Source organism: Panthera pardus, unplaced genomic scaffold, assembly GCF_024362965.1.
Source record: "Panthera pardus isolate Hobbes unplaced genomic scaffold, ASM2436296v1 HiC_scaffold_17, whole genome shotgun sequence".
In the NCBI taxonomy this organism is placed as follows: Eukaryota; Metazoa; Chordata; class Mammalia; order Carnivora; family Felidae; genus Panthera; species Panthera pardus.
This window is the reverse complement of record NW_026526732.1, coordinates 9,943,024-9,969,924: the sequence shown is the minus strand read 5'-3', so window position 1 is coordinate 9,969,924 and position 26,901 is coordinate 9,943,024. Positions and strand designations below refer to the sequence as shown.

At 41.6% G+C, this 26,901-nt stretch overlaps 1 protein-coding gene across 4 annotated transcripts in view; it reads left to right on the top strand.

The window, feature by feature from the left end:
- Window positions 1-26,901, top strand: part of SNX9 (sorting nexin 9) — a 125,151-nt gene that overhangs the window by 77,500 nt on the left and 20,750 nt on the right. For all 4 annotated transcript variants that reach the window (XM_019412667.2, XM_053904317.1, XM_053904319.1 and 1 more), the window contains 6 exons: window positions 5,853-6,018; window positions 7,549-7,702; window positions 11,534-11,618; window positions 13,683-13,808; window positions 13,929-14,046; window positions 23,477-23,607. In XM_019412667.2, the coding sequence (XP_019268212.1) occupies window positions 5,853-6,018; window positions 7,549-7,702; window positions 11,534-11,618; window positions 13,683-13,808; window positions 13,929-14,046; window positions 23,477-23,607 (780 nt within the window). The remainder of the gene's footprint in view (window positions 1-5,852; window positions 6,019-7,548; window positions 7,703-11,533; window positions 11,619-13,682; window positions 13,809-13,928; window positions 14,047-23,476; window positions 23,608-26,901) is intronic.

Here is a 26,901-nt window from a genome sequence, read left to right as displayed (position 1 = left end):
AGGCCGGGGTCGTACATGGGCCAGGACTTTTACATAATTTGGGAAGCTGAGGAAGAAGGTTTTGTATGCAGATAGAGAGTATAGCGTGAGCGGAGGCAAGAGTGCAGGGAAGCTTGGGAGCCTGAAGGTCGAAGCATAAAGCAGGTCAGTGGTGAGTAATGAGAATGGGGTTGCGACCAAGGAAAAGTTAGGTCCTGACTGACGGACTAAGGAGCTTGGAATTTACTCCCTGGGCAGAGAGAACTAAGGAGGAGTTCTTAATCTTGTGGTTGACAGAGTCGGGAGGTGTTTGGTACCATAAAGAGCAGGGGAGGTATGACCCAGCAATAGCACTGCTAGGAATTGACCCAAGGGATACAGGAGTGCTGATGCAGAGGGGCACTTGTACCCCAATGTTTATAGCAGCACTTTCAACAGTAGCCAAATTATGGAAAGAGCTTACATGTTCATCAACTGACGAATGGATAAAGAAGTTGTGGTTTATATACACAATGGAATACTACTTGGCAATGAGGAAGAATGAAATCCTGCCATTTGCAGCAACGTGGATGGAACTGGAGGGTATTATGCTAAGTGAAATTAGTCAGTCAGAGGAAGACAGATACCATATGTTTTCATTCATATGTAGATCTTGAGAAACTTAACAGAAGACCATGGGAGAAGGGAAGGGGAAAAAAAAGAGTTCCGGAGAGGGAGGAAGGCAAACCATAAGAGATTCTTAAATACAGAGAACAAACTGAGGGTTGATGGGGGGTTGGGGGAGAGGGGAAAGTGGGTGGTGGGCATTGAGGAGGGCACCTGTTGGGATGAGCACTGGGTGTTGTATGGAAACCAATTTGACAATAAATTTCATATTAAAAAAAAAATATCAGTCTCCAAGGCATATCTAATAGAAGAGTCTTGGATATGATACACATTTCTCTCTCAGGAGACAAAACACACTCTTGCTGGCACAGAAGCCTCACTGTTGCATCTTCGTCCGTATACTGGGAATAGTAAAACTTGTCATTAGGATTAATAGGTATAATATTCATAAAAAAAAAAAGGGGGGGGGGAGGAAGAGGATAAAGACCTTGCCGCGCAGGAGAGAGGGAAGGAAGGCGGGAAGAAAGAGAAGAGGCAGAAGGTTTGAAACCTCAGGTCAGGAGCAGAATGGGTTGTTTGGCCAAATGCCTGTGGTTGGGGGACCCAAGGGGTGTTGGCGATTGAAAGCAGAAATGTCAGAGGACAAAGTGTGGGAAGGTGGGTTCAGAGAAAGTTGGAAAGAGGCAGACTGTGTGGTATTAGAGGAGGAGCCTGGCGGTCAGTACAGGTCATCTGAGAGAGAAGTCCGTGATAGAGAGAGAGAAGTCCGTGATTGAAGCTGGAAAGATTTCCAGTGGGCCACGTTTTGAAAGATTTATCAGCAGGAGTCACCTTGAAACAGGAAGAGGGAATGTCAGGAAAAATAACAGAGAACAAAGCTAAACAGTTACTAGATTTGCTGACAAGGATTTCACAACATAGGTAGGAGCTAAGATCATCATATGGAACCAAATGATAGATTACTCCAAGCAGTTTATACACAAAGCAGTTTTATATATTTTGGCCATAATTAAACTTTTTAAACATTTCATTGATTTGTTTTTTAATGAAAGCGTAATTAGCATAAAGTGTTGTTTTAGTGTCGGGTGTACAGTATCATGATTCGGCAATTCTGTATGTTTCCAGTGCTTATCGTAAGTGACCTCTTGATCCCCTTTACCTCCTGCACCCCTCCTCCCCTCCCCCCCCCACGTCCCCTCTGGTGATGATCAGTTCTTTGTACTTCGGAGTCTGTTTTTTTGTTTGATTTTTTTCCCCCCTCTGTTCATTGTTTTTTTTGTTGTTTTTGTTCCCTTAAATTCCACATATGAGTAAATTCATACAGTATTTGTCTTTCTCTGACTGACTTATCTCACTTGGCATTATACTTTCTAGGTCCATCCATGTTGTTCAGATGGCAAGATCATTCTTTTTTATGGCTGAGTAATATTCTCGTGTGTGTGTGTGTGTGTGTGTGTGTGTGTGTGTGTGTGTGTGTGTTCTTTTATCCATTCATCAGTTGATGGATACTTGGGATGCTTCCGTATCTCAGCTATTGTAAATAATGCTGCACTGAACATAGGGGTGCCTGTATCTTTTCGAATTAGTGTTTTTATTTAAACAAAGTAGTTCTAAAAAGAACTGTCTTTTTTTTAGGATGCTTGCTCTGAACAGTTCACATCTGATTGTTGCCTCACTGTTGATGAAAATCTTTCTTCGCTATCATTACAGTCTCAGGGTCATGGCAAAGCTGAGCTCTCGCACTTGCTGTCCTACTTTGTAAGCCTCTGTTTCTTTTCAGTTCACTTCATGTAGTTGCCATCAGTCTTTCTGAATCTGAGGCCACCTGCCTGGTTTCAAATTCTAGCCTGAGGTTTCCTGGCTGGAAAGAGGTAGAGGCAGAATTTCAGCCCGGCAGCCTGACCAGAACCAATGCCCCTGACCATGCTGCCCTTGGCCTGTCATTCCACGGTGGGGCCTACCCATTCAGGAACTGATAGATATATTAAACAAATGAATGCCTGTACTTACTGCCATCTGACTATCCAAGCTTTCTGTACTTTTTGAAGTTCTTATTCTGAAAATAAAACCTCATAGTTTAGAGTTTAGAGGGCACAGAGTACATATGGCCTACTAGAACACCCTCCCTTAAAACCATGGGAGGAAGGGATTCTCTTAAATGAAGTCTGCTTGTCAGGCCCTTTAGCATGACTGCCTTCATCTACAGAATCCACTAGAGTGGCTCTTGAGTATCCTCATGGAAGCTGTGTGTTCACAGGTGTATGGATGAAATGTCTTTCTGCTGTTAATATTTGACTTAGAACAAAACCACTAGTAACTTTGTGTTTTTTTCTTGAAAGTATAGGAGGTGTTTGAATGGAATCGTATTTCTGCATGTAAAACATACACTCCATTTTTTATAATGCTTCTGGTGTGTTGGCGGGCAGTTATTCTCCACACCCCCCCACCACCCCCGTCAGTAGAGAATTTAAAAAAGGCCAACCAGAGTAGTGTTCTAGAATACTAGGTATATTACACAGTTCGGGTAACTTTCTTGCAAATCCCCCTCTCTTTCTTTCTTTTTTTCTTTCTTTCTTTTTTTAAACACCAATTTTTTTTATGTGAGAAAAAAGACTCAAGAAAAGTGAAAATTTGCTATTCCATGTTCCTAGATAAACAGATCCAATACTGAAGTTATTTTTTTTAAGGCACTGTCTTCCCTGAATTTATTTGTAAGTTTAAGGTGATTCAAATGAAAATCAACATGTTTTTCAAAACTTTACATCCTGATGCAAAAGTTTAGATTGTTTTAGTTTTAAAACATTAAGCTGATGCTAAAGTTTGTGTGTAAAAATAACAGATTTATGATAAAGTACGAGTGGTTTTCTATCTGGTGGGCTCCCAGGTCACTTGGTACTTGTACAGATGGACTCCGACGGTACAAGAGGGAGCCCAGAGATAGGTCCAAGTCCAGGATGTGATAAAGGTGACATTTCAAATCAATGAGGGGAAGTTGGATTTTTCATTAAATGGTGTCAGACCAACAGACTGACTACAAGATAAAATTAAGTCAGTTGCGCCTGGGTGGCTCAGTCGGTTGAGCGTCCGACTTTGGCTCAGGTCATGATCTCGCAGTGTGTGAGTTCGAGCCCCGTGTCGGGCTCTGTGCTGCCAGCTCAGAGCCTGGAGCCTGCTTCGGATTCTGTGTCTCCCTCTCTCTCTGCCCCTCCCCCACTCATGCTCGCTCTCTCTCTCTCTCTCTCAAAAATAAATAAACATTAAAAAAAATTTTTTTTAAAGATAAAATTAAGTCAGATTCCTATATTATTTCCTCCATCAAAGTAAGTTCCAAGTCGAAGATTTAAAAGGTGTAAACCAAGGAAATAAAACGCACGGCACCGTGGCTGCCCCGAGCGGATGGGGCCGTGTGGGAGATGGGCCGCCATTGTCTTACCGTAATACTCCCTGAGATCAGGTGCCATGCGTTGCCTGTTCCAAAAGTATATGCTATTAATAAATGAACTATAAAATTACTTAAAGAGAGTACAGGAAAAAACAAAGTTTAAAAATAATTTTGGAGCATGGTGGCCCCCTGTTATGCAAGGCAGAACCCATCAGCAAGTCATAGGAACAGAGGAACATAACCGTACGATCTCTTTGGAAAAGAATTTGACACAATCTGTCAGCTGAAGAAGCACATTCATTAGCCCAGAAATTAGTCTTCTGGGAATTTCACAGAGACGTATGGGACACACGGGAAAAGATGTACAAGCATGTGCATGGCGGCGTTGTTTGCAGTAGCTAAACACTGAAAGTACGATATGTGAGCATCAGCATATGCTGGGTCAACTGGGAGAAAACTGCAGCGGAACTTCCTAGAGCCGCGTAGAAGAGCCATGTCACCCGTTTGTGCTGATGGACCTCAGAGAACGTTTCAGGCCATTAAATGAAGGAGACAAACACAAGTACAGAACACAAAGTATCATTTGGGCCCACTTGTATGTTTAAAAACAAAAAGGAGGGGTGCCTGGGTGGTTCAGTTGGTTAAGCGTCCGACTTCAGCTCAGGTCATCATCTCACGGTTCGTGAGTTCGAGCTCCGTGTCGGGCTCTGTGCTGACCGCTCGGGGCCTGGAGCCTGCTTTGGATTCAGTCTGTCTGTCTGTCTGTCTCTCTCTCTCTCTACCCCTCCCCTGCTCACACTCTGTCTCTCTCTCTCTCTCTCAAAAATGAATAAGCTTTTAAAAAATTTTAAAAACGAAAAGGATCTCTGTGGGTGGGATATTTGATTAAGTATACATAAGGAACTGATTAGTAATAGTTGTCCAGAAACAATGGCAGCTTAAGTGGTAGGTATATTTATTAAATTGCATATCCTTTTATTCTTTTTGAGGTTTTTTTGTTATTTTTTTTTTTTACTGGGAATGTATTACTTTTTCAAATAAAAATAAAAACCTAGTCAAAAATACAACAGATTTGCTCTAAAATTGCTAACGTGAGTAAAACAGAACCTCATCAGCTTGTATAATCTCAAAAACATGATTTAAGTGGGGGAAAAAAAAGAACCTGCAAAGAGATACGTACAATGTAATGTTGTGTAGGTCAGTTTTTAAAACTTAAGTTATTTACAATGTAATTAGTAAGTAGTGGAAGTATAAAACCGTGGGCAGAAATGAATACACATTCAGAAAGGTAGTTGCTGGGGGGGGGGTGGGGGAGGAGGCGAATGGGGCAGGAGGGACAGGGAAGGAAGAAGAAAGGGAGTAGACAGCCGCTGTGTCTCATAGTTCCTTGTTCCTGGTTGTCAAGTTCCTAAGCAAATATGGCAAAAGGTTAACATCAAAAAAAAAAAAAAAAGATGCTGCTTTTTGTGTTTTCCTCATCTATTTAAATGTAAAATGTATTATTTAGGGGCACCTGGGTGGCTCAGTCAGTTAAGTGTCCAATTTCAGCTCACGTCATGATCTCGCGGTTCGTGGGTTTGTGCCCTGCATCGGGCTCTGTGCTGACAGCTCGGAGCCTGGAGCCTGCTTCGGATTCTGTGTCTCCTTCTCTGTTTGCCCCTCCCCCACTTGCACTCTGTCTCTTTCTCTCTCAAAAATAAATAAACATTAAAAATAAATGTCAATTATTATTTGAATGTACTTATTTAAATTTAAAATTGTTTTAAATTTATGTCAACTTTTTCAGCACCCCTGTTGTATTCATTATTATGTAATTCCTACTGAATTGAGTAATGTTTTCAAGAAGTCATAAATATTCTTTCTCTTTTTTTACCCCTAACAACAGGTCAGCAGTGGCAATGACCCCTGGTCAGCCTGGAGTTCTTCCAAATCTGGAAACTGGGACAGCACGGATGGCTGGGGAGCCAAGCCAGAGGGGGCCGCGGCCCAAAGAAACACCTCCAATAACTGGGACACTGCCTTTGGTCACCCCCAGGCCTACCAAGGACCAGGTGAGGAAGAGGGCCCTGCTGGTGATCGGGCCCACCCGTAAGGGGACTAGTGACAGCATCCGAGTTAAAAATAGAATTTAATCAAAGGAGCGCTCTCAAATGCTCTTGCTCACTAACAGCAAACCTAGATTTCTGGAGCCAAATGTGGGTAGTCGTTCATTATAATCTTTAGTTCCGTCTTTGTCATCTGTCATGGAGTCGCGAATGCTTGCAGGGTTTGTAAAGCAGAACAGAGTGGCCCAGTGGCTGCTGGAGATGGAAGGGCATGCCTCCTGTCGCCGTTGGCTCGATTGCCACTGCAGGAGACCCAGCTCGTGCTCCTGGTCCCCCAGAGAGACAGGAAATCTGTTTTTTAATGGCATCTTCCCACTCCAGAATCTTAGCAACTGATACACATTTGCTTTAAAACTTTGGGCCAAAACAACTGCATATACAGAGTGAGTATAATTTGTCACCTGCTGGTTTATAACCTCTGACTTACCTGTTTTCTTTTTCCTTAACTACTCATTTGACTCCCAGGCCTTAATGGAAATACAGAGGCAAAAGAGGAATTTATAGAAGGGGAAACAATTCAGGAATTAAGAAAAAGGGTATTTATGTCTTTCTGAAATTAAATAAAAAGAGATCTGCCCCTCATTATTTTATGGCCCCTGTCTGAGCACGTCACATGGAGTACGAATGTGCTAGTGGCAGGGAACCCATGCGCAGGAAGCACGGGGGTGGCGGGCAGGCTCCTGCTGGCAGCCGGGGCTGGGCTGTTGGCAGGTGCAGGAGACACGGGCTCGGGCTGCGACCCAACAGCTAACTCCTGGCTCTGTACTCGGCCCAGATCCTCCCAGTGCATTCAGTGCCTTTCTTTTTCGTTTTGGCATTTGTCTCTTGGCTTCTCCCATTGGCACCGCTAGGGCAGAGATCCCAGGATACCTGAGGCCCTCCGGGTGGGAGACAGAAGCCCAGACTAGGACCAGGAAGGAAGGGACAGAGGTCACTGTTAGGATATGAGGCTCCTGGTACTGCCACTTCCCTCTTGTTTCTTCTCCATCCCTTCCCCCTCCACTCCCACCCTGCTCCTCTCTCCCTTTCCCAGTGTTATCGTTCATATTAATTTCTTTTCAGAGATCTGTCATTTCCCCCCCTCCTCGTCCCCCTCCCCCACACTCCCCGGTATTCGTGACTGAGAAGGTATTCAATGCTTATTTGCAAGTTTATAAGGCGAGATTTATCTGTGTGTGGGCCTTGCCCTGGGTACACACCTCAGAGCCGCTCTCAGTCTGTGTCTGTCTGAAGTTACTTGGAGGGACGGCCTCGTTTCTAACTTGTCCTTTGCACTAAAAGGCAGAATCCACAATTGGAGCTTTAAACCCAACTAGAGCCTTTGCTCCAGTCTGCATTATAATCCTGTGCTACGCCCTTGTCTCCTGTTCTTTAATTGGTTAACGTAGGTCCTGTCCATAGTTACTCTCAGAAAATTAAGTCATTGCATTTGTATTTTGTTTTTCTTCCGTGGGGATCTTCTGTGCCCACCCCTAGCAACCGCGGGTGATGACGATGACTGGGACGAAGACTGGGACGACCCCAAGGCGGCCGCCCCCTACTTCAAGGATTCAGAGTCAGCAGAGGCAGGGGCTGCTCAGCGAGGCAACAGCCGGGCTGGTTCCTCCTCTATGAAGCTGCCACTTAACAAGTAGGTGTGAAGGGCGTTGAACTCCATGCGGAAACAGACAGGAGATCCAAGGAGGCGTTCCTCTTTTCAGCGATCTGAAAGGGGGTGAAGTGTGGGGTGGTGATTTGGATCTCAGCTTTAGCTTCTTTAAAGAAAAAAAATTTTTATTCACTTTAAATATATACACTATACGTGTATATGTTGTATTCATATATATATATTATAAATATATATATGTAAAGTAAATACATTTATTCACTGTAAAGTGAAATAGTTGTTGTACTTAACGATCTGCCAAATACCACTTTTATCTTTGTCAGCTCTGTGACACATTAAGTTCTTATTGCTGATGTCACAGGAAAGCTAAATATAATCATATTAATAATAGTAACTCTCTTTTAAATGTTTTACCATTTGTCGATCACTTACTCTGTGCCGGGCGTTGTGCAGCGTGGTTTGTACGCGCTGTGTGACCCCCATCTCCCTCTGTGGTACGTGTAATCTCTGTTTTTCTGTGGGAAAAACTGACGCCCAGAGAGGTTAAGTAACTGTCCAAGCTCACACAGGTGCCAAGTGATCTAATCAGGATCCTAGTCGGTCCCTCAGTCTCTCAACTACTTGCCTAATACGTTTCAAGACTTTGTTTTCACGTAGACTTCTCTTAGATTTAAGAAGAAAAAAAAGTGTTGGAACAGTACTTGTAGACACAGTGCCTAAAGGAAAGCATCTGGGAAGGGGGGGAATACGGCCATCGCGCCCTGGGATTTCCTGGGGGAGAGTTCTGGATAAGCCTGTAGTTCACAGCGTAGCTCGAAGGAGACAGAATTTCTGACTTCCGGAAGGATCTTCAAATACTCTTCTTATCGTAGTGTGTTTAATACGGTTTTTCTAAAATTACGACCACTTTTTCTCAATGCTCCAAGTCCATGATGCAAAGCTGATAGGAAGGAATGTTAATCCGTATCTGGAAAAAGTTGTAAACCTAATGTTTGCTGTATTTCTAGATGTCAAGATCTGGGTCTAGATCTGCATATGAGTTGTGCAGGTTCCCCTTAGTATATCTAAGTAGCATCAGATGATTAAATGAGCGGTCTTCTAGCCATTCTTCCTACTTCTCTCCAGTTTCTTCCACTATGTATTTTCAGGCTCCATTGCACACATATAAACTTAGTCACTCGTATTGACTATGTGCTGTTTCCTTTGGTGGAATAGGAAGTTCTCAGGGTGGTCCGCAGTGACATGAATTAGTCTGTTCTTTAAACCTAAATACAAGTGCATTTAAACCCGTTTTGCTGCCATGTAAGCCCCCCTTGGACAGTGAGGAAGCACAAACTCTACAACAAATGTGTGGCCGAGTGTGCCTGGCTGGTCAGTGAGGTTCTGTCTCATGCCCGGGTCCCTGTTTCTGTTTGCCCTGGCTCCCCTCTTCCAGGTGATCTTGGGGAAGACGGGTGACCTGTTTGAACCTCCGTTTCCTCATCTCTGAAGTGAAGGGGCTGGCTTTAATTTAAAATGCTCTCTGCTCTAAAATTTCAGTTCAGGTTGAAACCAAATCAGAGGAGTCCTCATTTGCACCTGAACCTCTGAGGCCTCCCTCTCTCTCTCTCTCTGTCTCTGGTGCTGAGAGCTGTTTAAGATCCTGTGTGTTTTTTTATTTAACTTGACTCATGTATGAAGGGCTCACTTATAACAGTTGTAAAACTTTTTAAAGTATTAGCATTTTTCAGGAGTTAATCCATTTTATATGATAGCTGTATTCCAGTCCTAGAACATGAACCTTACACTAGAGAAGGAGAATAGAAATTTAAGTGTACTTGGGCATTATAAGAATCTATCTTGATAACACTCAGAGAATTAGTAAATGGCACTGCTGTTCGGTAAGTATTAAGTGAGTCGGCCCTAGAGTGTTGCTGTGATCCCTAAGAATACCAAAGGAAGTGTGAAATGAGACTCTGCACCCAGAAGCTTGCAGTCTAGTCAAGGAATTGCCACTCTGACTTCCTCAATTTTTCCATCAGTATTTTCTAGCGGAAGCATAGGTTGTTTTAATGAAACCGTTCCAGGGGCACCTGGGTGGCTTAGTCGGTTGAGCATCCAACTTCAGCTCAGGTCATGATCTTGTGGTCCATGAGTTCGAGCTCTGTGTCAGGCTCTGTGCTGATAGTTCGGAACCTGGAGCTGACTTCTGATTCTGTGTCTCTCTTTCTCTCTGCCCCTCCCCTACTCGTGTTCTATCAAAAACAAATAAACATTAAAAAAAATTTTTTTTAAATAGAACTATTCCAGATGAGTCCATTAATTCATTAAGTATTTAGTGTATTTTTCCCACAACTCCTCTGGGTCCTGGAAATACAAATACCTTCTCCAAGGTGCTTCCGGTCAGCTGTAATGTGTAAATGGATGATGGCAATTAAGTGTGATAAATTGTATAGCAGAAGTATGCTCAGAAAGTTGAAGAAGCAAAGAGAGAGCTGGCTGTACCAGAGGCTGTAGGGAATACTTTCAAAGAGATGATGGCATAGTTAGAAATAACTTTAATTTATGAGTATATTTGTGAGGCTCTTTATATAACTCTTACATTTAATTCCCTTATCATCTTAAAAGGCAGGTCATATTGGTCTCATTCTTCACACAAGGAGACGGGAGCTCTAAAGGTCACATAGCTTTTAATTGTTGGAGTTGGAATTCGAACCCAAGGCCATCCAGCTCCTAGACCCCTCTTTGTTCTCTCTTGTATGAGCTATGTTTAAAGGATGTCTTAGGGAAAAGAGGATAGAGGTAGGTCCTTTGAAGATGAAGGAAAAGACAGGCCCCTGAGACCAGCATGTTGGCCTTTAATTTGGTATTTGAGTGAAATAGAAGTAATGTAGTTGGTTTTTTATAGAAATAATACTTCTTTTCCTATTATAGGTATTTTGCTTTCTGAGGGTCTTTTTTTCCTGTTTATTAAAAACATTTCTGAAACCCAAATTAATCTTGCCCTCTTTAGCACTTTGGCGGGCGGGGGAGGGGTGGGGGGGTGCCTGGGTGGCTCTGTCAGTTAAGTGTCCAACTTCAGCTCAGGCCATGTCTGTCTCACAGTTGGTGAGTTTGAGCCCCACATCGGGCTCGCTGCTGTCTCCATCCCTCTGCCCCTCCCCATCCCCTTTCAAAAATAAACATTAAAAAAAAAAAAAAAAGAAACCTCTTAAAATAAAATAAAAATAAAAACAAATCTTTAAAAAAAAAGTAGCACTTTGGATGGCTATATGTTTATTCCAGTGTTTCTCCAATTTTAGAATGTGTGTGGAGTCTCTTTGCTAAGGAGACCGGTTTTCTTTTGTGTCCCCTAAACCAGGTCTGAAGATAATCCAAAAGGAAATGGCACAAATACTTATGGACAGTGACAGCTTCTTTGGGATAATTGTGGCTTCCTTGAGGGAATATGTCAAAAGGCAGCTTTAATTTGGATATAAAAATGCTGGCATGTGGCCACTGGCCCATGTGTTCAACTCAGATGGCTGTTCTCGGTACTTTCTCCTCCTGTGCCCTGGGGGACGTTTTTCTAGGCTGCCCTTCACTCTTTGTGGGGTGATAGAGTGTTTCAGATCCAGTTAAGCAAATAGAGTACCCATAAATATCACACCTTCTGGAGTCAAACTGTTCTCTGACCAGATAAAGCTTAATTAAATGACTAATTGGCCATTGAACAATCTGATTACATTAGGTTTCATTTACCACAGTTTCCTAGTCCTGGTACATCTGAAAGACAGAACAAGGTTAAAACTGTTGTATTAAGTAAATGTGGACAAGAGTTGGAGAGTTCCTCTCAGGAAACACGTAAGACTCACGGGCATTTATCTTCATGATCAGATTTCCCGGATTTGCAAAACCTGGTATGGAACAGTATTTGTTGGCCAAGCAACTAGCAAAACCCAAAGAGAAAATTCCTATCATTGTAAGTTCATTCACTTTTGTTTGCTTGCTTCGTTTCTAATTAAGCTCTTTTATAATGCTTGAAAGCCTAGAGGGTTATTAGTCTTTTGGAAGGTATTTTTCACACATCTAATGCTCCAGGTAACTGACAATATGTATTAGTATTGTAAGAATACTAAAAATATTTAGCATACATTAATGCCTGTCATTATGTTGTTTAGGTATATTTTATTTTTACTTTTAAGACTATTAGTAATTGAACCAGCAGCACCTACAGCATATTTTTGTTCAATAATTTTTTTTCTCCAAAGTGTCTTGAAGTATCTTTTATATACTGTCTTTCTACCAGCCCTATATATTTAGCTAATAAGTCCTAATCCAGATATTTAGGTCTCTGCCCTGGCAAAGTACATGCATATTATCAAAATAAGATGTTCTTTCCACTGCATTGGTAACAGTTAGCTTTTTCTTCCAATAAACCAGCTGTCAGGTCACAATAAGGAGCTAGCAAATAAAAACTGGGAGTTGGTGACACCATTAAGAATCTCTCTCAAAGAATAACTTGATTATTACATAACGTGACACGGGCTCTCTGGTTTCACCCAAATGTTGACTGCTGATAGATTTTCTGTGTAAGCATTATCTAACTTCTGGAAAAGAGAACTCTGGCTGTCTTTTGATCCTATGGACTTAACCTAGTAACTGTAGGACAGGGATGGAGGTGGGAGTGGGGGCCTTGGGTGTGATCACCGTAGGCCCAACAATAGGAGGTGGAAACACCTGGTCTCATTCTATAACCTCTGGGTCCTGGGAAACTTGATAGAACTGCAGAACTGATCATTGGATTTATTTTTATTGTGTTCCTACATCTTTGAAAAGCTTGAAATCCTAGAGACTCGAGAAAAAAGGGCTGCAACCAAGAGCCCCTTTTATCCCTTTCCCGCAAAGCAAATTTGGGGTAATTATCTTCTGAGTGGTTAGAGATTATTTTAATTTTTAAATTTTTTCTTCAGATTTTTTTATGTAACTTCTGAACATACATTATTTTGTTCTTTTCGTTAAATTTAAAACTCCACAGGACTGGAGCCCACGGCCCTGCCCCTCAGATCCTCAAAAGGGACTTTATCACAAGCCCAGAAGGGTTGGAACGGAGCTGAGGGACCCATAGGTTGTAGGTAGAAACGGCCCCTGAACCCTGTAGGCGGGCCTGCCCAGGCAGGCTCCTGGCATGAAAAGGGAAGCCGAGGAAAAATGCCTCCAAGTCTTCAGAAAACCAAGAAAAAGCAGAGATGTGGTTCTTTGCCTTTGAGGCACAGCAACTCTACCCACTAAGAAAATTAAAAGCCTCTGGATATTGGGCTCTAGTTGATCGGAGTTACCTCTCTCGGTCTCAGTCACTGAGAGACGCTCCCCAGAGGCTCCTGCTCCACAGCTTTCAGAGAGTTTTCTGGATCTGAGCTCCCTCTCAAGGAGTCATAGTAGCTCCTTGTCAAGGTCTTCCGTTTAGTCCTCCAGTAAGATTGTTTGGGCCCTGGTCACCCTCCTGACCTCATAACCTCTGAACTTTGATACACCACCCCACTTTTTCCTCCTTCCACCTTTAGAAAGAATTAGGACTGAACATGCAGAACATGAGAGTGAGCCTTGAAAGAATTTGATGGCAGTTTGATGTTGTTGAGACATCCAGGTGTGTAATTTTGTATTTCACAAAAGCATCAGTCTGTGACAGATCGGAAATGTTTTAAAACTAGCCTGTCAACACATACGACTAGGACCACTGAACGGGAGAGAGGAAAACTGTGTTCCATCCTGCCCTCCCCCAGGAGAGGGAGGCAGACATCTCTCCTCCGTGGCCTGAGATGCCCACATGGGGAGCAGAAGGGTTTGTCCTGGCAAGTGTGTTCTTTAATACATAATCTTATCAGGAACAGGGAGCGTTTACATAACTTCTCAGAGAAGAGCAAGAATGACCCTCCAAAGGACCTCTAGTCCTCTAGTCCTAAAAAGAATCCTTTAATGACTTCTATCTAGCATATTGACTATTTTTGCATGTAACAAAATCACCTCTCCCTGGAACATTGTGTAGGTTGGAGATTATGGCCCAATGTGGGTTTATCCTACCTCTACGTTTGACTGTGTGGTAGCAGATCCCAGGAAAGGCTCCAAAATGTATGGTCTGAAGAGCTACATTGAATATCAGCTAACACCTACTGTGAGTATCTGAGTTATCAAAAACAGAATCGTGCCTGCGTTCCTAGCTACACTTTGCTTTTTTCTTCATCTTCTATAGTTGGCATTGGTAACATTTTCTTCTCTCTCCCTTGCATTATAGAACACTAATCGATCTGTAAACCACAGGTATAAGCACTTTGACTGGTTATATGAGCGTCTCCTGGTTAAGTTTGGGTCAGCCATTCCAATCCCCTCTCTTCCGGATAAACAAGTCACAGGTGAGTGCATGTGACCTTCAACTCAGGATGACAAGTAACAAGACTGCAGATAGAGCATCTGTCCTAATGGAAATCAGTAATGACATTTTCCATCTTCTAGAAGAACAACATATGTGTTTGGAAACAGTAGCTAAGTGTTGTACATCCATGTATACTGGACATATATTTGGAAGTTACCTAAACACCTAATGAGAATGTTGCCTAAAATTGTTTATCAGAGTTCTTGCATACCCATCTTAAGTTGTAGCGGTCATTGTGTCTTTATTGCTACATGATTTCCTGTAAAAGAAATACGTGACTTTTTTCAATGTGAAAAGTGACACCTGAGAAAATAGGAATGCTCCAAACAACCTGAAATGGAAATAACAATGTATGATCCAAATGACGTAAACCTGTCATGCAGTTCAGCTGTGTTATTTTCATTAGAAATATGTAAATATCAGATGTTGTAGAAGCCACAGACCTTCTAAGGATTAATGTAAGAAGTTGCAAAGTTGTTTACTCTGTTACTTTGGTGACAATGTTTAAATGTTTTTGTTTACTGTTGATCATCACTCTCTGCCTTAATTATTAAAGTGTCCTATTTCTCCTGTTTGTTTCTCCTACACCCCCTGCCTCAAATGATCAATATGGTCAAGATCAATATCAATATGGTCAAATGATCAAACGGTCAGTAATTCACAGTGCTCTGAAAGCCCCTTGTAAAAATGCACTTAGAGAGTATTTGTTTCTCTCTGCTTTGAGAACTGTCACTGGTTTTTTGTTTTTTTGTTTTTTTGATCTGCAGCCCGGTATAGACCTTGGAATAGTAGTACTCAGAACTCCGTATGCTTGTCTTGGAATAAAAGTGTGTAAAGAGGCTGAACTTCACTAGAGATGAGAGTTTTAAAATGCGGCCACAAAACTTGCAACTAAATGAAACTAGTAAGACTAGAAAGGGAAGGATCCAAGATGAGAGTAGGGCCTAAAAGGTCAGTGCCAGAGAGGCTCCACGTCAGAGACCCCGAACGGCTAACCTGAACTCGGGGGGAGGAAGTGTGGAATCTGGGCAGGAGGACTTCTTTCCTGGAGGTCAGGGAAGACCGGAGAGGGTTTAGTCCTCACTCGGCCAGAGCGGAGGTGGAGGGAGAGCTGGGAGAGGGATGGGGACTCCGGGAGCCCCATCCCGGAGATGGCCGAGCCAGCACCAGGCACTTGCGGCGTTGGGGTGAAGCCACCTGCCTGCCAGGTGTCACGTGTCCCCGTGTGCCGCCCCGTGCTTTCTCACGGCCGAGGCACTCGATGCCGCCGAAACAGGCACTTGAATCTGATTCCAGATTGTTCTGTTGACGTCACAGGATGTGTATCAGCTAGTCGTTAGCCAGAATTCGCTACCTCGGGTAAGACGGTTACAATCTCCTTAAAACTTGGCGCTGTATTTTGTTGTGTATTTAGGTTTCTCTGAAACTGTTGGAGGAGATGGAAGGTTTTGTTTTTAAAGAAGTTGTTTTGATTGTGACTTTCTTTTTTTTTTTTGAAAACTTTTCAAAAATTTCAAATTGTAGCAGAGGGGTGAGTGGGGCTGCATTGCCAAGTAGGTGACAGACCCGTCCTGGCCCTCATCTGGGTGGCTCCTGAGCGGGCCCTCCTGGAGCCGGGGGGGGGGGGGGGGGGGGGGGGGGGGGGGGCGGGGGGGGGCGTTGCTGAGTGAAGGCCACGTCAGGGCGGCCAGGTTGGCGCAGATTGTCGCTTCCTGCCACCCCGCAGAGGTGCCCCGGGTTCTGTGCCCCATCCAGATACTCAATCTTCCTCCTTTTTGTCACCCTTATTGTTTGAAATCACAGCTTTCCTTTTTCAAATTTAAATCCATTTCCTTGAAAACTTCAGTTCTGCCTTTCTCCTTGTTTTCAAATTTCAGTCTGTTTTCCTGAATTTTAGCATTCTCCTTTATCAACTTGATTGGCACAATATGGGCTTCATTGTGTCTAAGGAGCTGTTTCGAGGCTGTGGGGATTTCTCACGTCTTTTAGGTTTTAATACATTGTTTTCTCTGGATCCGTTAACTCAGTGCTATTTTAAAGCATCAGAGAGCCACACAGTTCCGCCCCCAAACTAAGGTTTGGTTTTTTTAAAGCTCAGGCCCGAAGCCAGAGGGATGTCATAGAAAGCAAGAAAGCAACAGCCGCTCAGTCTGAAGAAAGTTGAGCTTTGATTCTCTGACTGGGACATGTGCCGAGGAAACTGAAAAGCACAGAAGCCACTTTATCTGTCCCCTCTCTCGTTTGCCTCCTGCCTGTGATACCCACAAGATCATTATTATATAAACCCCCCCTCTCACTTACATCCTGGAGGGAAGAGAAAGGAATGCCAAGTGGATGATCTCATGATATTTCTGTGCCCTTGATAATCCATCCATGAGGAACTTACAGCTAACAGTTTTAGTTTGTTGAGAGATTTTGTTCTCTGTGAAATAATATTGAACAAATCTGGTTTTATTCCTGGGTGCCAAACTGGTATACTCACATACTTGGTGAAAGCCTAAGTCAGGTTCATTGAAAATGGAGAATCGGAAATCCCCCTCCCCCTGACCTTCGTTCCAGTTTTCTGGAACCTGGTAGGAAAATCCTAACAAGCACAAAATAATACCTGAAGTCAGAGTTTGAAAATAAACCAGCGACGTCAGAAAATTTTTCAGGAGGAGTAAGCATTAATTAATTCGTTAATTAATTTCAGGCAAGGAGTAGGTTTTAAACTCTTGGTATAATTCACTTTCTCGTGTGGACAATTCAATATAGCCCAGCTTCATGCGGACTCACCGGTCTCTTCTGCCCAGGAGGTGAGTCATCTTCTTTCCAAGGGATGAGACTTTGTTTCTTCATAGTCTTATTAGCTTCTATACCATTTAATCTCTACTGAGATTTGAAAAATTTGAAGTATTTTAATATATAGGAAGTGTCCTGATCCATCGTGCTGTTTGGGTGACATTTTCTGAGGTAGTGAGTTTTTGCGGTATGGATCCGGAATGCTCTTCTCTCTAAAGAAAGTTGTGCTTATTTGTACTTGTCATTTCTAAAGGAAAGGCCAGCCTGTAGTTTTTAAGTTTATTTTTAAACGTACATACAGTAAATTAACTCCTTTTGGTGTATAGTTTTAGGAGTTTTGGGACACCTGGGTGACTAGTCGGTTAAGCATCCTACTCTTGGTTTTGGCTCAGGTCATGATCTCACGGTTCATGAGTTCGAGCCCCACATCAGGTTCCGTGCTGTCTGTGTGGAGCTTGCTTGGGATTCTCTCTCTCTCTGTCTGTCCCTCCCCTGCTCTCTCTCTCTCTTTCAAAATAAATAAACTTAAAACCAAAAAGTATTAAAAAAAAAAAGTTTTGACAACCACTATGGTCTTATAACCACCACTACATTCAAGGTACAGGAAGTCCCCAAATTCCCTCCCCAAATTCCCTTGGGCTTGCCCCTTTATCTTTGTCCCCTCTCCCCAGTTCTAACCCATGGCAACACTGGTGTGTTCTTTGTCTCTATGTTTTTGCCTTTTCCAGAATGTCATTATAAATGGAAGCATATAGACCTATCTGAGAAAGGAAGAAAAATCTCATACGACCTAACCTTACTCCTAAAGGAGTTAGAAAAAGAAGAACAAACGAAGTCTAAAACCAGTAGAAAAAAGGAAGTAATGCAGAGCAGAAATAAATGAAATAGAAACTAAAAGAACAGTGGAACAGATCAATGAAACCGGGGCGGGGGGGGGGGGTGGCTCAAAAAAAAAAAAATGGTTGCACACAGTGCACACAGTCTTAAATTATGGCTTCTTTCTCTTGGCGTTGTGCATTTGAGATACACACAAGATGTGCATCAGTTTCTTTTTATTGCTACTTCCATAGTTTGTTTCTCCATTCACTCGTGAAAGGTATTTGGGTTTTCAGTTTGGGGCATTTATAATAAATAAAGCTGCTGAAAACATTTACATACAAGTTTTTGTATAAGCGTAAGTTGTCATTTCTCTTGGGTGAATACCTGAGAGTGGAATGACGGGGGCATTTGGCAGGCATATGTTTCATGTTTAAGAAATTGCCAAACTGGGGTATGTGGGCGGCTCAGTACGTTAGGCGTTCGACTCTTGATTTCGGCTCAGGTCACCATCTCGCAGTTGTGAGATCGAGCCCCGCATTGGGCTCTGCACTGAGCATGGAGCCTGCTTGGGATTCTCTCTCTCTGCCCCTCCCCCCTCAAAAATAAAGAAATAAGCATTAAAAGAAAGAAAGAAAGAAAGAAATTGCCAAACTGTTTTCCAAAGTGGCTGTACCATTTCGGAATCCCCAGCAGCAGTGGATGAGGGTGTCAGGAGCCCCACATCCTTGCTTGCACTTTTGGTAACGTCAGTTTTTCTTTATTTTAACAATCTACTAGGTATGTAGTGGTACTTCATCATGGTTTTAATTTGCATTTCCCTTATAACTACTGTTGAGCATCTTTTCATGTGCTCATTGCCCTTCCATATATTTTCTTTGGTGAAATGTCTGTTTGAATCTTTTGACCATTTCTTATTAGGTTGTTTTTTTCATTACTGAATTTTGAGAGTTCTTTACATTCTGGAAATAATATAATCTGCAAATATTTTGTCCCGGGTGTGGCTTCTCTTTCTCTTAACAGTGTTTTTCGCATAACAAAAAGCTTTTAATTTTAATGAAGTTCAGAGTACCAATTGTCTCTTTTGTGGATTGTGCTTTAGGTATCATGGTGAAAACCTGTATGCCTAATCCAAGTTCACGCTGTTTTCTTCAGAAAGTTGTGTAGTTTCAGGTGCATTTTGAGTTAGTGTTTGTGTAAGATGTGAGGTATAATAAAGTAGAAGTTTATGTTATGCGTCTGGATATCCAGTGATTCTGGCACTACCTGTTGGGAAGACTATTCTTTCTCTGTTGATTTCCTTTGCATTTTGTCAAAAATCAATTGAACATATTTGGTGGGGTTTTTTAAATTTTTTTTTAATGTTTATTTACTTTTGAGGGAGAGACAGAGACAGAGCATGAGCCGGGGTGGGGCAGAGAGAGAGGGGAAGACACAAAATCCGAAGCAGGCTCCAGGCTCTGAGCTGTCAGCACAGAGCCCCACGCGGGGCTCGAACTCACGAACCGCGAGATCACGACCTGAGCCGAAGTCAAACGCTTAACTGACTGAGCCACCCACGTGCCCCACTTTGGTTTTGTTTCTGGACCGTATTCTCTTCTGTTTTGTGTCCGTCCTTTTGCCAATACCACAATGTCTTGATTCATGTAGCTCTGTAGTAAATCTTTAAATCAGGTAGTATAAATCCTCCAACTTGGTTCTTTTTCAAAATAATTTCAGGCTATTTTTCTTTTGCCTTTCCAAATAATTTAAGAGTCCATTTGTAGATATTTGTAAAAAATCATGCTGGGACTTTAGTATATATACAGTTTGTAATTGTTATATCTTCCTAATGAGCTTTTTTGTCTCTAGTAAGATTTCCTGTGTTAAAATCTGTTTTGTCTGATGTTAACATAGTCACCCCAGTTCTCTCACAGTTACTGTTTGCATGGCATATCTTTTCTCATCTTTTACTTTGAATCTGTTAGTGTCTTTGAATCAGTATCTCTTGTTGACAGCATCGTTGGAGCTTCCTTTTTTATCAAGTCTCGTGACCTCTGCGTTTTGATTAGAGTTTTTAGACCGTTTATATTGAATAATTATTGACCCAGTTAGATTTACGTTTGCCATTTTGATATTTGTCTTCCATGTGTCTTGTTCCTCCTTTAGTGCCTTTCTTTTGTGTTAAATATTTTCCAATATGCTGTTTTAATTTCTCTCACTTTTCCACTAAATTTTAAAAATTATTTTCTTAGTGGTTACCTCGGAGGATACTACGTGCATCTTTTTTTTTTTTAACTTTTTTTTAATGTTTAGTTTTGAGAGAAAGAGACAGAGTGCAAGTGGGGGAGGGGCAGAAAGAGAGGGAGACCCAGAATCCTAAGCAGGCTCCAGGCTCTGAGCTGTCAGCACACAGCCCAATACGGAGCTCGTGAGATGCTCGTGAGATGAACCATGAGATCATGACCTGAGCCGAAGTCGGGCGCTCGACTGACTGAGCCACCCAGGTGCCCCTGTGTACATCTTTTTTGTAATGTTACAATGCACTTCAGATTAATACTCAATTCTAATAAAATTGATAGAAACTCTTCTCCATTATAGCTCTGATTCCCTCTTTTTATGCTACTGTCATCATATATATCATAAATCCAGCAATATGGTATGATAATTATTGCTTTCTACAATCTTATGTCTTCTAAAGAAGAGAAGAAATTAGAAAAGAATACATATTTTATGTTAGCCCACATATTCCTGGTGCTCTTCATTTCTCCCTATGAATTTAGGTAATTTCCTTTTAGCCTGACGTAGTATTTTTTTTTAACCTGAAGGGCTTCTTCTAGTATTTCTTTAATACAGCTCTGCTATCAGTTAATTCTCTCATCTTTGTTCATCTGAGAATGTCTTCATTTTGCCTTTATTTTTGAAGGATAAGTGTGCTGGTTATAGAATTCACAGCTGACTGTTTTCCTTCAGCATGATGAATATGTCTTTCCGTTGCTTCTGACCTCCTTTGTGTCAGATGACAAATCAGTCAGTTCTTTTGATTACACACACACACACACACACACACACACACACACACACACACAAGAGCACATTCCATTATACAAAATGAGTCATTTTTCACTTGCTGCTGTCAGGGTTTGTTTCTGTCTTTCGACAGTTTGATTCTGCTGTATCTTGGTGTGGATTCATACTCCTATTTATCCCATCCAGGTTTGTTGAGCTTCTTGGAAATGCAGATTAAAATTTTCCATCAAATTTGGGAAACTTTGCCCTTTTATTTCTTCACATATTTTTTTTACTTCTCCTTTGTGGACTCCCACTGCAAGTATGTTCACGTGTTTTGTTTTCTGAAGCATGGTTCAGCCATTTTTTTCCCTCTGTTCTTCAGATTAGATAACTTTTTTTTTTTTACTTCTTATAAATGTTTTTTTTTTTTAATATGAAATTTACTGTCAAATTGGTTTCCATACAATACCCAGGGCTCATCCAACAGGTGCCCTCCTCAGTGCCCATCACCCACAGCCCCCCTCCCTCCCACCCCCCCATCAACCCTCAGTTTATTCTCAGTTTTTAAGAGTCTCTTATGGTTTGGCTCCCTCCCTCTCTAACTTTTTTTTTTCCTCCCCCTCCCCCATGGTCTTCTGTTAAGTTTCTCAGGATCCACATAAGAGTGAAAACATATGGTGTCTGTCTTTCTCTGTATGATATATTTCACTTAGCATAACACTCTCCAGTTCCATCCACGTTGCTACAAAAGGCCATATTTCATTCTTTCTCATTGCCAAGTAGTATTCCATTGTGTATATAAACCACTATCTTCAGATTCACTGATTCCTTCTTCCGCCATCTTGAATCTACATTTGAGCCTCTACAGTGAATTTTTAATTTCAGTTACTGTATTTTCAGCTCCAAACATTTCATTCTATTTATTTGTAAGTTCTTTTTCTAGAGAATTTTTATTGTTTGATTCCGTGTCCTATTTCTCTGCATTTTTAAACATGACTTAGCTCTTTGAATGTATTTCTGGAAGCTGCTTTGTCTGCTAAATTCAACATCCAGGGACACTTAGCGATGGTTTCTGTTGACTACTTTTTTGTCGGTATGGGTTATACCTTGCTTTTTCTCTGCATATCTCTTAATTTTTTGTCAAAAACTGGAAATTTTAGAGAATATATTTTAGCAACTCTCAATTCTGATTTTTCATCTCTGAAGGTTGTTGTTTCTACTTTATGTTTATTTGATTGTTTGGGAAGTAATTTGCTTAGGCCAAGTCTCTGAATTGTCTCTCCCCTAAAGTTCAGTTATTTTTATTTTTTAAGTTTGGCTCCCTGGGGCTCACCCTTGTGTCTGTGTAGATTAGCAGTAAGCCTGCCTCAAGCCAGTACGGCTTCTGTCCTCTGCTGATGGATCTTTGGGTAGGGGAAAGTTAGCCACCCTGGCTTTTACTTTTTTGCGGACCTTTTGTGTCTCCTTTACAAGTGTGTGCAGCCTCAGAATTGGCCAGGAATGTGTGGCTGACTCGGATTCCATCTGGTCTCCACTGTTTCTGCACACAGCCTCAGTCCGGAAAATGCTTGGCTGGACCACGCAACCTTGGCTAGTGGGGTCATTGGCCCTCTCTGTTCCCCAGCCTCTGGATTGTCACTGCCACCACCACTGAGTATGAGCACGTCCCCCTGCTCCAGGTCACGTGAGCCTTTTTCCTCGCCAGGGAACCTGCAGTGGCCAGCCTTCACATTCACAGTCTGCTCTACACTGTCAGAACCTCCATGTCAACCAGGGAGAGGGTGGGGAGGTACAGGGGCCACAGGGGAGATGAGAGCAGCCCCACACCAGACAGAACGCCACAGATTTCCATAAAGTTCAGCAGTTTTGCAAGTATAAACACTTCTCACGTGGCTGTTTGCCTTTGGTTGATTTCCAGAACACTTATTTTTGGTTCTGGGTTCTGTCCAGCTTTATAATTGTTTTGGGGGGATGGGAATAGCTGATTGCCTCACTCAACTGTAGCTGGTATTTTCATCTCCAGGAGCCTTTTAACGAACAGAGATTTTGTTTGGTAGACTTAAAACATTTTCAGTGTTCACTTGATGTTTGGTATGTCAGGCTTGTTAAGCCGATTTTCTGCTTTTAAAACAGAAATATCACTCATTTGGCTATGTTTTAGAATGGTCATAAGTTCTGGGGTAGTAGCTTTACTGCATTCGTGGAAAAATTGCCTTTTCTATTTTTGGTTTAAGTACGTTAAAAAACAATGAAATAAAGAGCTACAGTCTTGAGCTACTTTTCATAAATACTAAATTCGAGGTTATATTGCATTTGGACACATTTTTATAGATATAAAAATTTTACACACTTTGTAAGGATTACTTATTAAATTCCATTTTCTCACCCCTTTCTGCCTACAGACTTCATATGGCCACACAGGACTGGCATAGTCTTAGTTTATCAGAAAGAGGAAGTTTTTCATACTTAGATAAGATTTGCTTCTAAATTTGTTGAATACTCAGGGATCCTTGAAGAAAATAGTACTTTGTAGCTGTGATTTTTCTTGTCACAGCTACAAAATTTGTTAATTTGTTAAATCAGAATCTCATCCTTAAAAACTAAAAAGCCTGTTGTATCTCTTTCCTGTAGCTCTTTGAGCATCCGCTGGGTTAACAGCTTGTTTTTAGGTTAGTGTTTTTAGTTTAGTGAAAAATCCCTATGGTTTTACCTTGTACTAAATAACTTTCTACCAAAGACCCAGTAGATACAAACGGCTTTCATTTGTGCTGACGGTAATCCGCTTTAGACAGGGGTGTATATCACTCTTGTCCACCTTGCAGGTCGCTTTGAAGAAGAATTTATCAAGATGCGCATGGAGAGACTTCAGGCATGGGTGACCAGGATGTGTCGTCACCCAGTCATCTCAGAAAGTGAGGTTTTCCAGCAGTTTCTAAATTTCCGAGATGAAAAGGTAGGACCTTTTGTTATGACAGTCATCGATCATATTGAGAATTGTCACATTCATACCAATTTTATGTCTGAAAGTTAAAATTATGTTGACTCGCTATTTCTCATTTCCTCCAAAGACAATGAGGGGACAGAAACCTAAATCCTAAGCATGGGAAATTAGTCATGATAATGTGGAAGAACCGCTTGCCAGAATGGTTTTCCATCAGCTGGGAATGGATTGGCCCAGACTGGGCAGGAGGTGAAGGATATGATAGGATGAGGAATGAAAATTTTTCCTGGATGCTTTTAAAAATAGGATAGGCCCCAAACTATGCAGGATATTATCAGTGTGAAGTGAGGGAAACAGAGTGAATGATTTCTTAAGATCACATTTTGACCTTGCAGTGTAATAACGTTATGAAACAAAAAGTAGATTCAACATTGGACCAGCCTTCTCCAAGCCAAGGCGTTTTTCCAGAACGGTAGCCGCAAGTCCAGACTAAATGCTGGTCTCTCTTTGTCCCGTAGATAGTCATTCTGCCAATGGCCGTGTATTCTGTGTTGAAGGTCAAGAAACCATTGGCTGTTTAACATCTCATTATTGTCTGCTTTGGAGATGGTTCTCTCTCTCCATAAACTTTTGCTCTAAATTGTACCTTTTTATTCTGAAAGATGTTTTCTCCATATTTCTCTTACAACAAAGATGACATATCTTAGAAAGCAATGTAAAGAATAAAAGCATAAGTTTTTATAGGAGATAGGAAATATATTACAGTCCTAGAAAAAAAAGTCATGAAATTATTTTCGTGTTTTATTAAATTAAATACCGGAATATTATAGACTTTGTTGGAACTTTCAGGCAGAGATTTACTTGCTAAACTGCTTTGTAGTACCTTTCCCTTGTTAACATGAACACATTTGTAATAAGTATAAATAATCAGGCTCTGTGTATGTTTACAGACCTACCCATACACTTAATATTGTACAATTATTTGGGCCTTATTTTTCAGTTACTGCTTATTTCTAGAATTGGCGGGCTTATTTGAGTGTGTGGCATGTAACCAGGCCAGGAACTAGAAAACACCGAGGCGCTTCAGCAATTTTTGGTCAAGATTGTAGGTCTACACTTGCACCTGCTTTGGACAAGTCTGGTTTGTTTGGTGAGATGTGATGTCAGTCACAGTGTGCCGTGAAATCATACAGTGGTGAAACTAGGTTCTCTGAGGGAGTTCTGTCCATCAGTTCTGTTACTTTGGAGACACGAAAACTGCGTGGAATCCCTTCCCAACTTTCTTGCCTTGCTGGTACTCACAAGGCTCAAACAGAAGTCCTGATTTTCCAAAGATTTGATTTAGAAAGCGCTTCTAAAGGTTGTGTTCAATACAGAATATTATTGTTAAAAAAAAAAAAAAGAAATCTGGACACTGGGGCTTTAGGATTTGATATAATAGGAAGAAGAAAGAACCTGGGAGTCAGGACACCTGAGCTCTAGTCTGGGCTCTGCTGCAGGCTCCCTCTGCGATCTTGGCCTCGGCATTTGATCTCTTTGGGTCACAGTTTCCTCACCTGCTAAATGAGGGTGTAAAACTAGATAGTCACTGAAAGCTGTGATTCTTTGGCCAGAAATAGCTCATGCAGATGGATGGACGTAGGTAATCCCAAAGACCCGAGGAGAAATTATTAGAAATAAGTGGTTAGTAAGATAGCTGGATGCAAGACAGCACATATTTGCATACCAGCAATAAACACAAAATGAAAATCTAAAAAAAAAACTATCACAGTAGCATCAAAAATATATCTAGGAATAAATACAAGAAAATGTACAAAAAACTCTACATAAGAAGCTTTGATGTGGTGGTTCCTGGGTGGCTCAGTTGGTTAAGCATCCAACTTGATTTCAGCTCAGGTCGTGATCTCACTGTGAGATTGAGCCCCATGTCGAGCTTGTGCTGACAGTGCAGAGCCTGCTTGGGATTCTGTCTCGCCCTGTCTCTCTGCCCGCTCCTGCTTGCATGCTCGCTCTCTCTCTCTCTCTCTCTCTCTCTCAAAATGAATAAAATTAAAAATAAAGCTATAAGGAGTGCCCGGATGACTCAGTCGGTTAAACATCTGACTCCTGGTTTGGCTTAACTCATGATCTCACAGTTAGTGAGATTGAGACCAACATCGGACTCTGTGCTGACAGCTTGGGATTTCTCTCTCCTCTCTCTCTCTGCCCCTTCCCCGCTCGCTCACTCTCTCTCTGGCTCTCTCTCAAAAAATAAGTAAGTAAACCTTAAAAAAAAAAAAAGCTGTGAAACATTTTTGAGAGAAATAAAAGAAAACCTAGCTAAGTGTTCCATGGAATTGGGGAACAGAAAAGATGCCACGGGTGGAAAATGAGAGCACTAAGAATAGCCTAGCCAAGGTACTCTTGAAAAAGCATGAAGTAGGAAGAGGGCTTTATTGGATATTAAGACCTGTTATAAAACTAAACTAACTTTAAAAGCATGGTATTGGCATAAGGCCAGACAAATAGATCAGTGGAACAGAATAGAAGGGACGCGATGTAAGGCAGAGATGGTACAAAGTCCAGTGGGGATAGGACAGTCTTTCCAGTGAATGGTGCTGGGTCACTTGGGTGGCTTCATTGGGGAAAAATGAAATTTGGTCCCTACCGCACAACAGTCTGCTATTGATTTTGTTAGGGTTGACATTGATGTTGTGATTATGTATTTTGAAAATGTGGTCTTCTGTATTAAAGTCCTATAATAGCCTTCTCTATATAAGGTATTTATAGGTGAGGGGCACCTGGGTGGCTCAGTTGGTTAAGCATCCAACTGCGGCTCAGGTCATGGTCTCAAAGTTCATGGATTCAAGCCCTGCATCAGGCTCTGTGTTGACAGCTCAGAGCCCAGAGTCTGCTTCTGCTTCTGTGTGTGTGTCTCTCTCTCAAAAATAAATAAACATTTAAAAAAAAAAAAAAAAGGTATTTATAGGTGAAATGATACCATATCTGGGACTTCCAGTAAAATCAAGGAAAAAAATGCAGAATGGAGGAGAATAGAAAAAACAAGATTGGCAAATGTTGATATTTGTTTTGCAGCTGAGTCTGAGAGGGGAACTGTTAGACTTTTCTGTGTACTTTTATATGTATTTGGAAGTTTCCATTGTATAAAGTTTTGAAAAAAATCATTTCCAGGTGGTTTGCAAGTCTAATGTGAAAGGCAACACATAAAGCTTCTAGAAGGTAACATAGGGGAATATCTTCATACCCCTAGCGGAGGGATGGATTTCTGAAATATGACACAAAAATGACTAATCACACAGGAAGAGG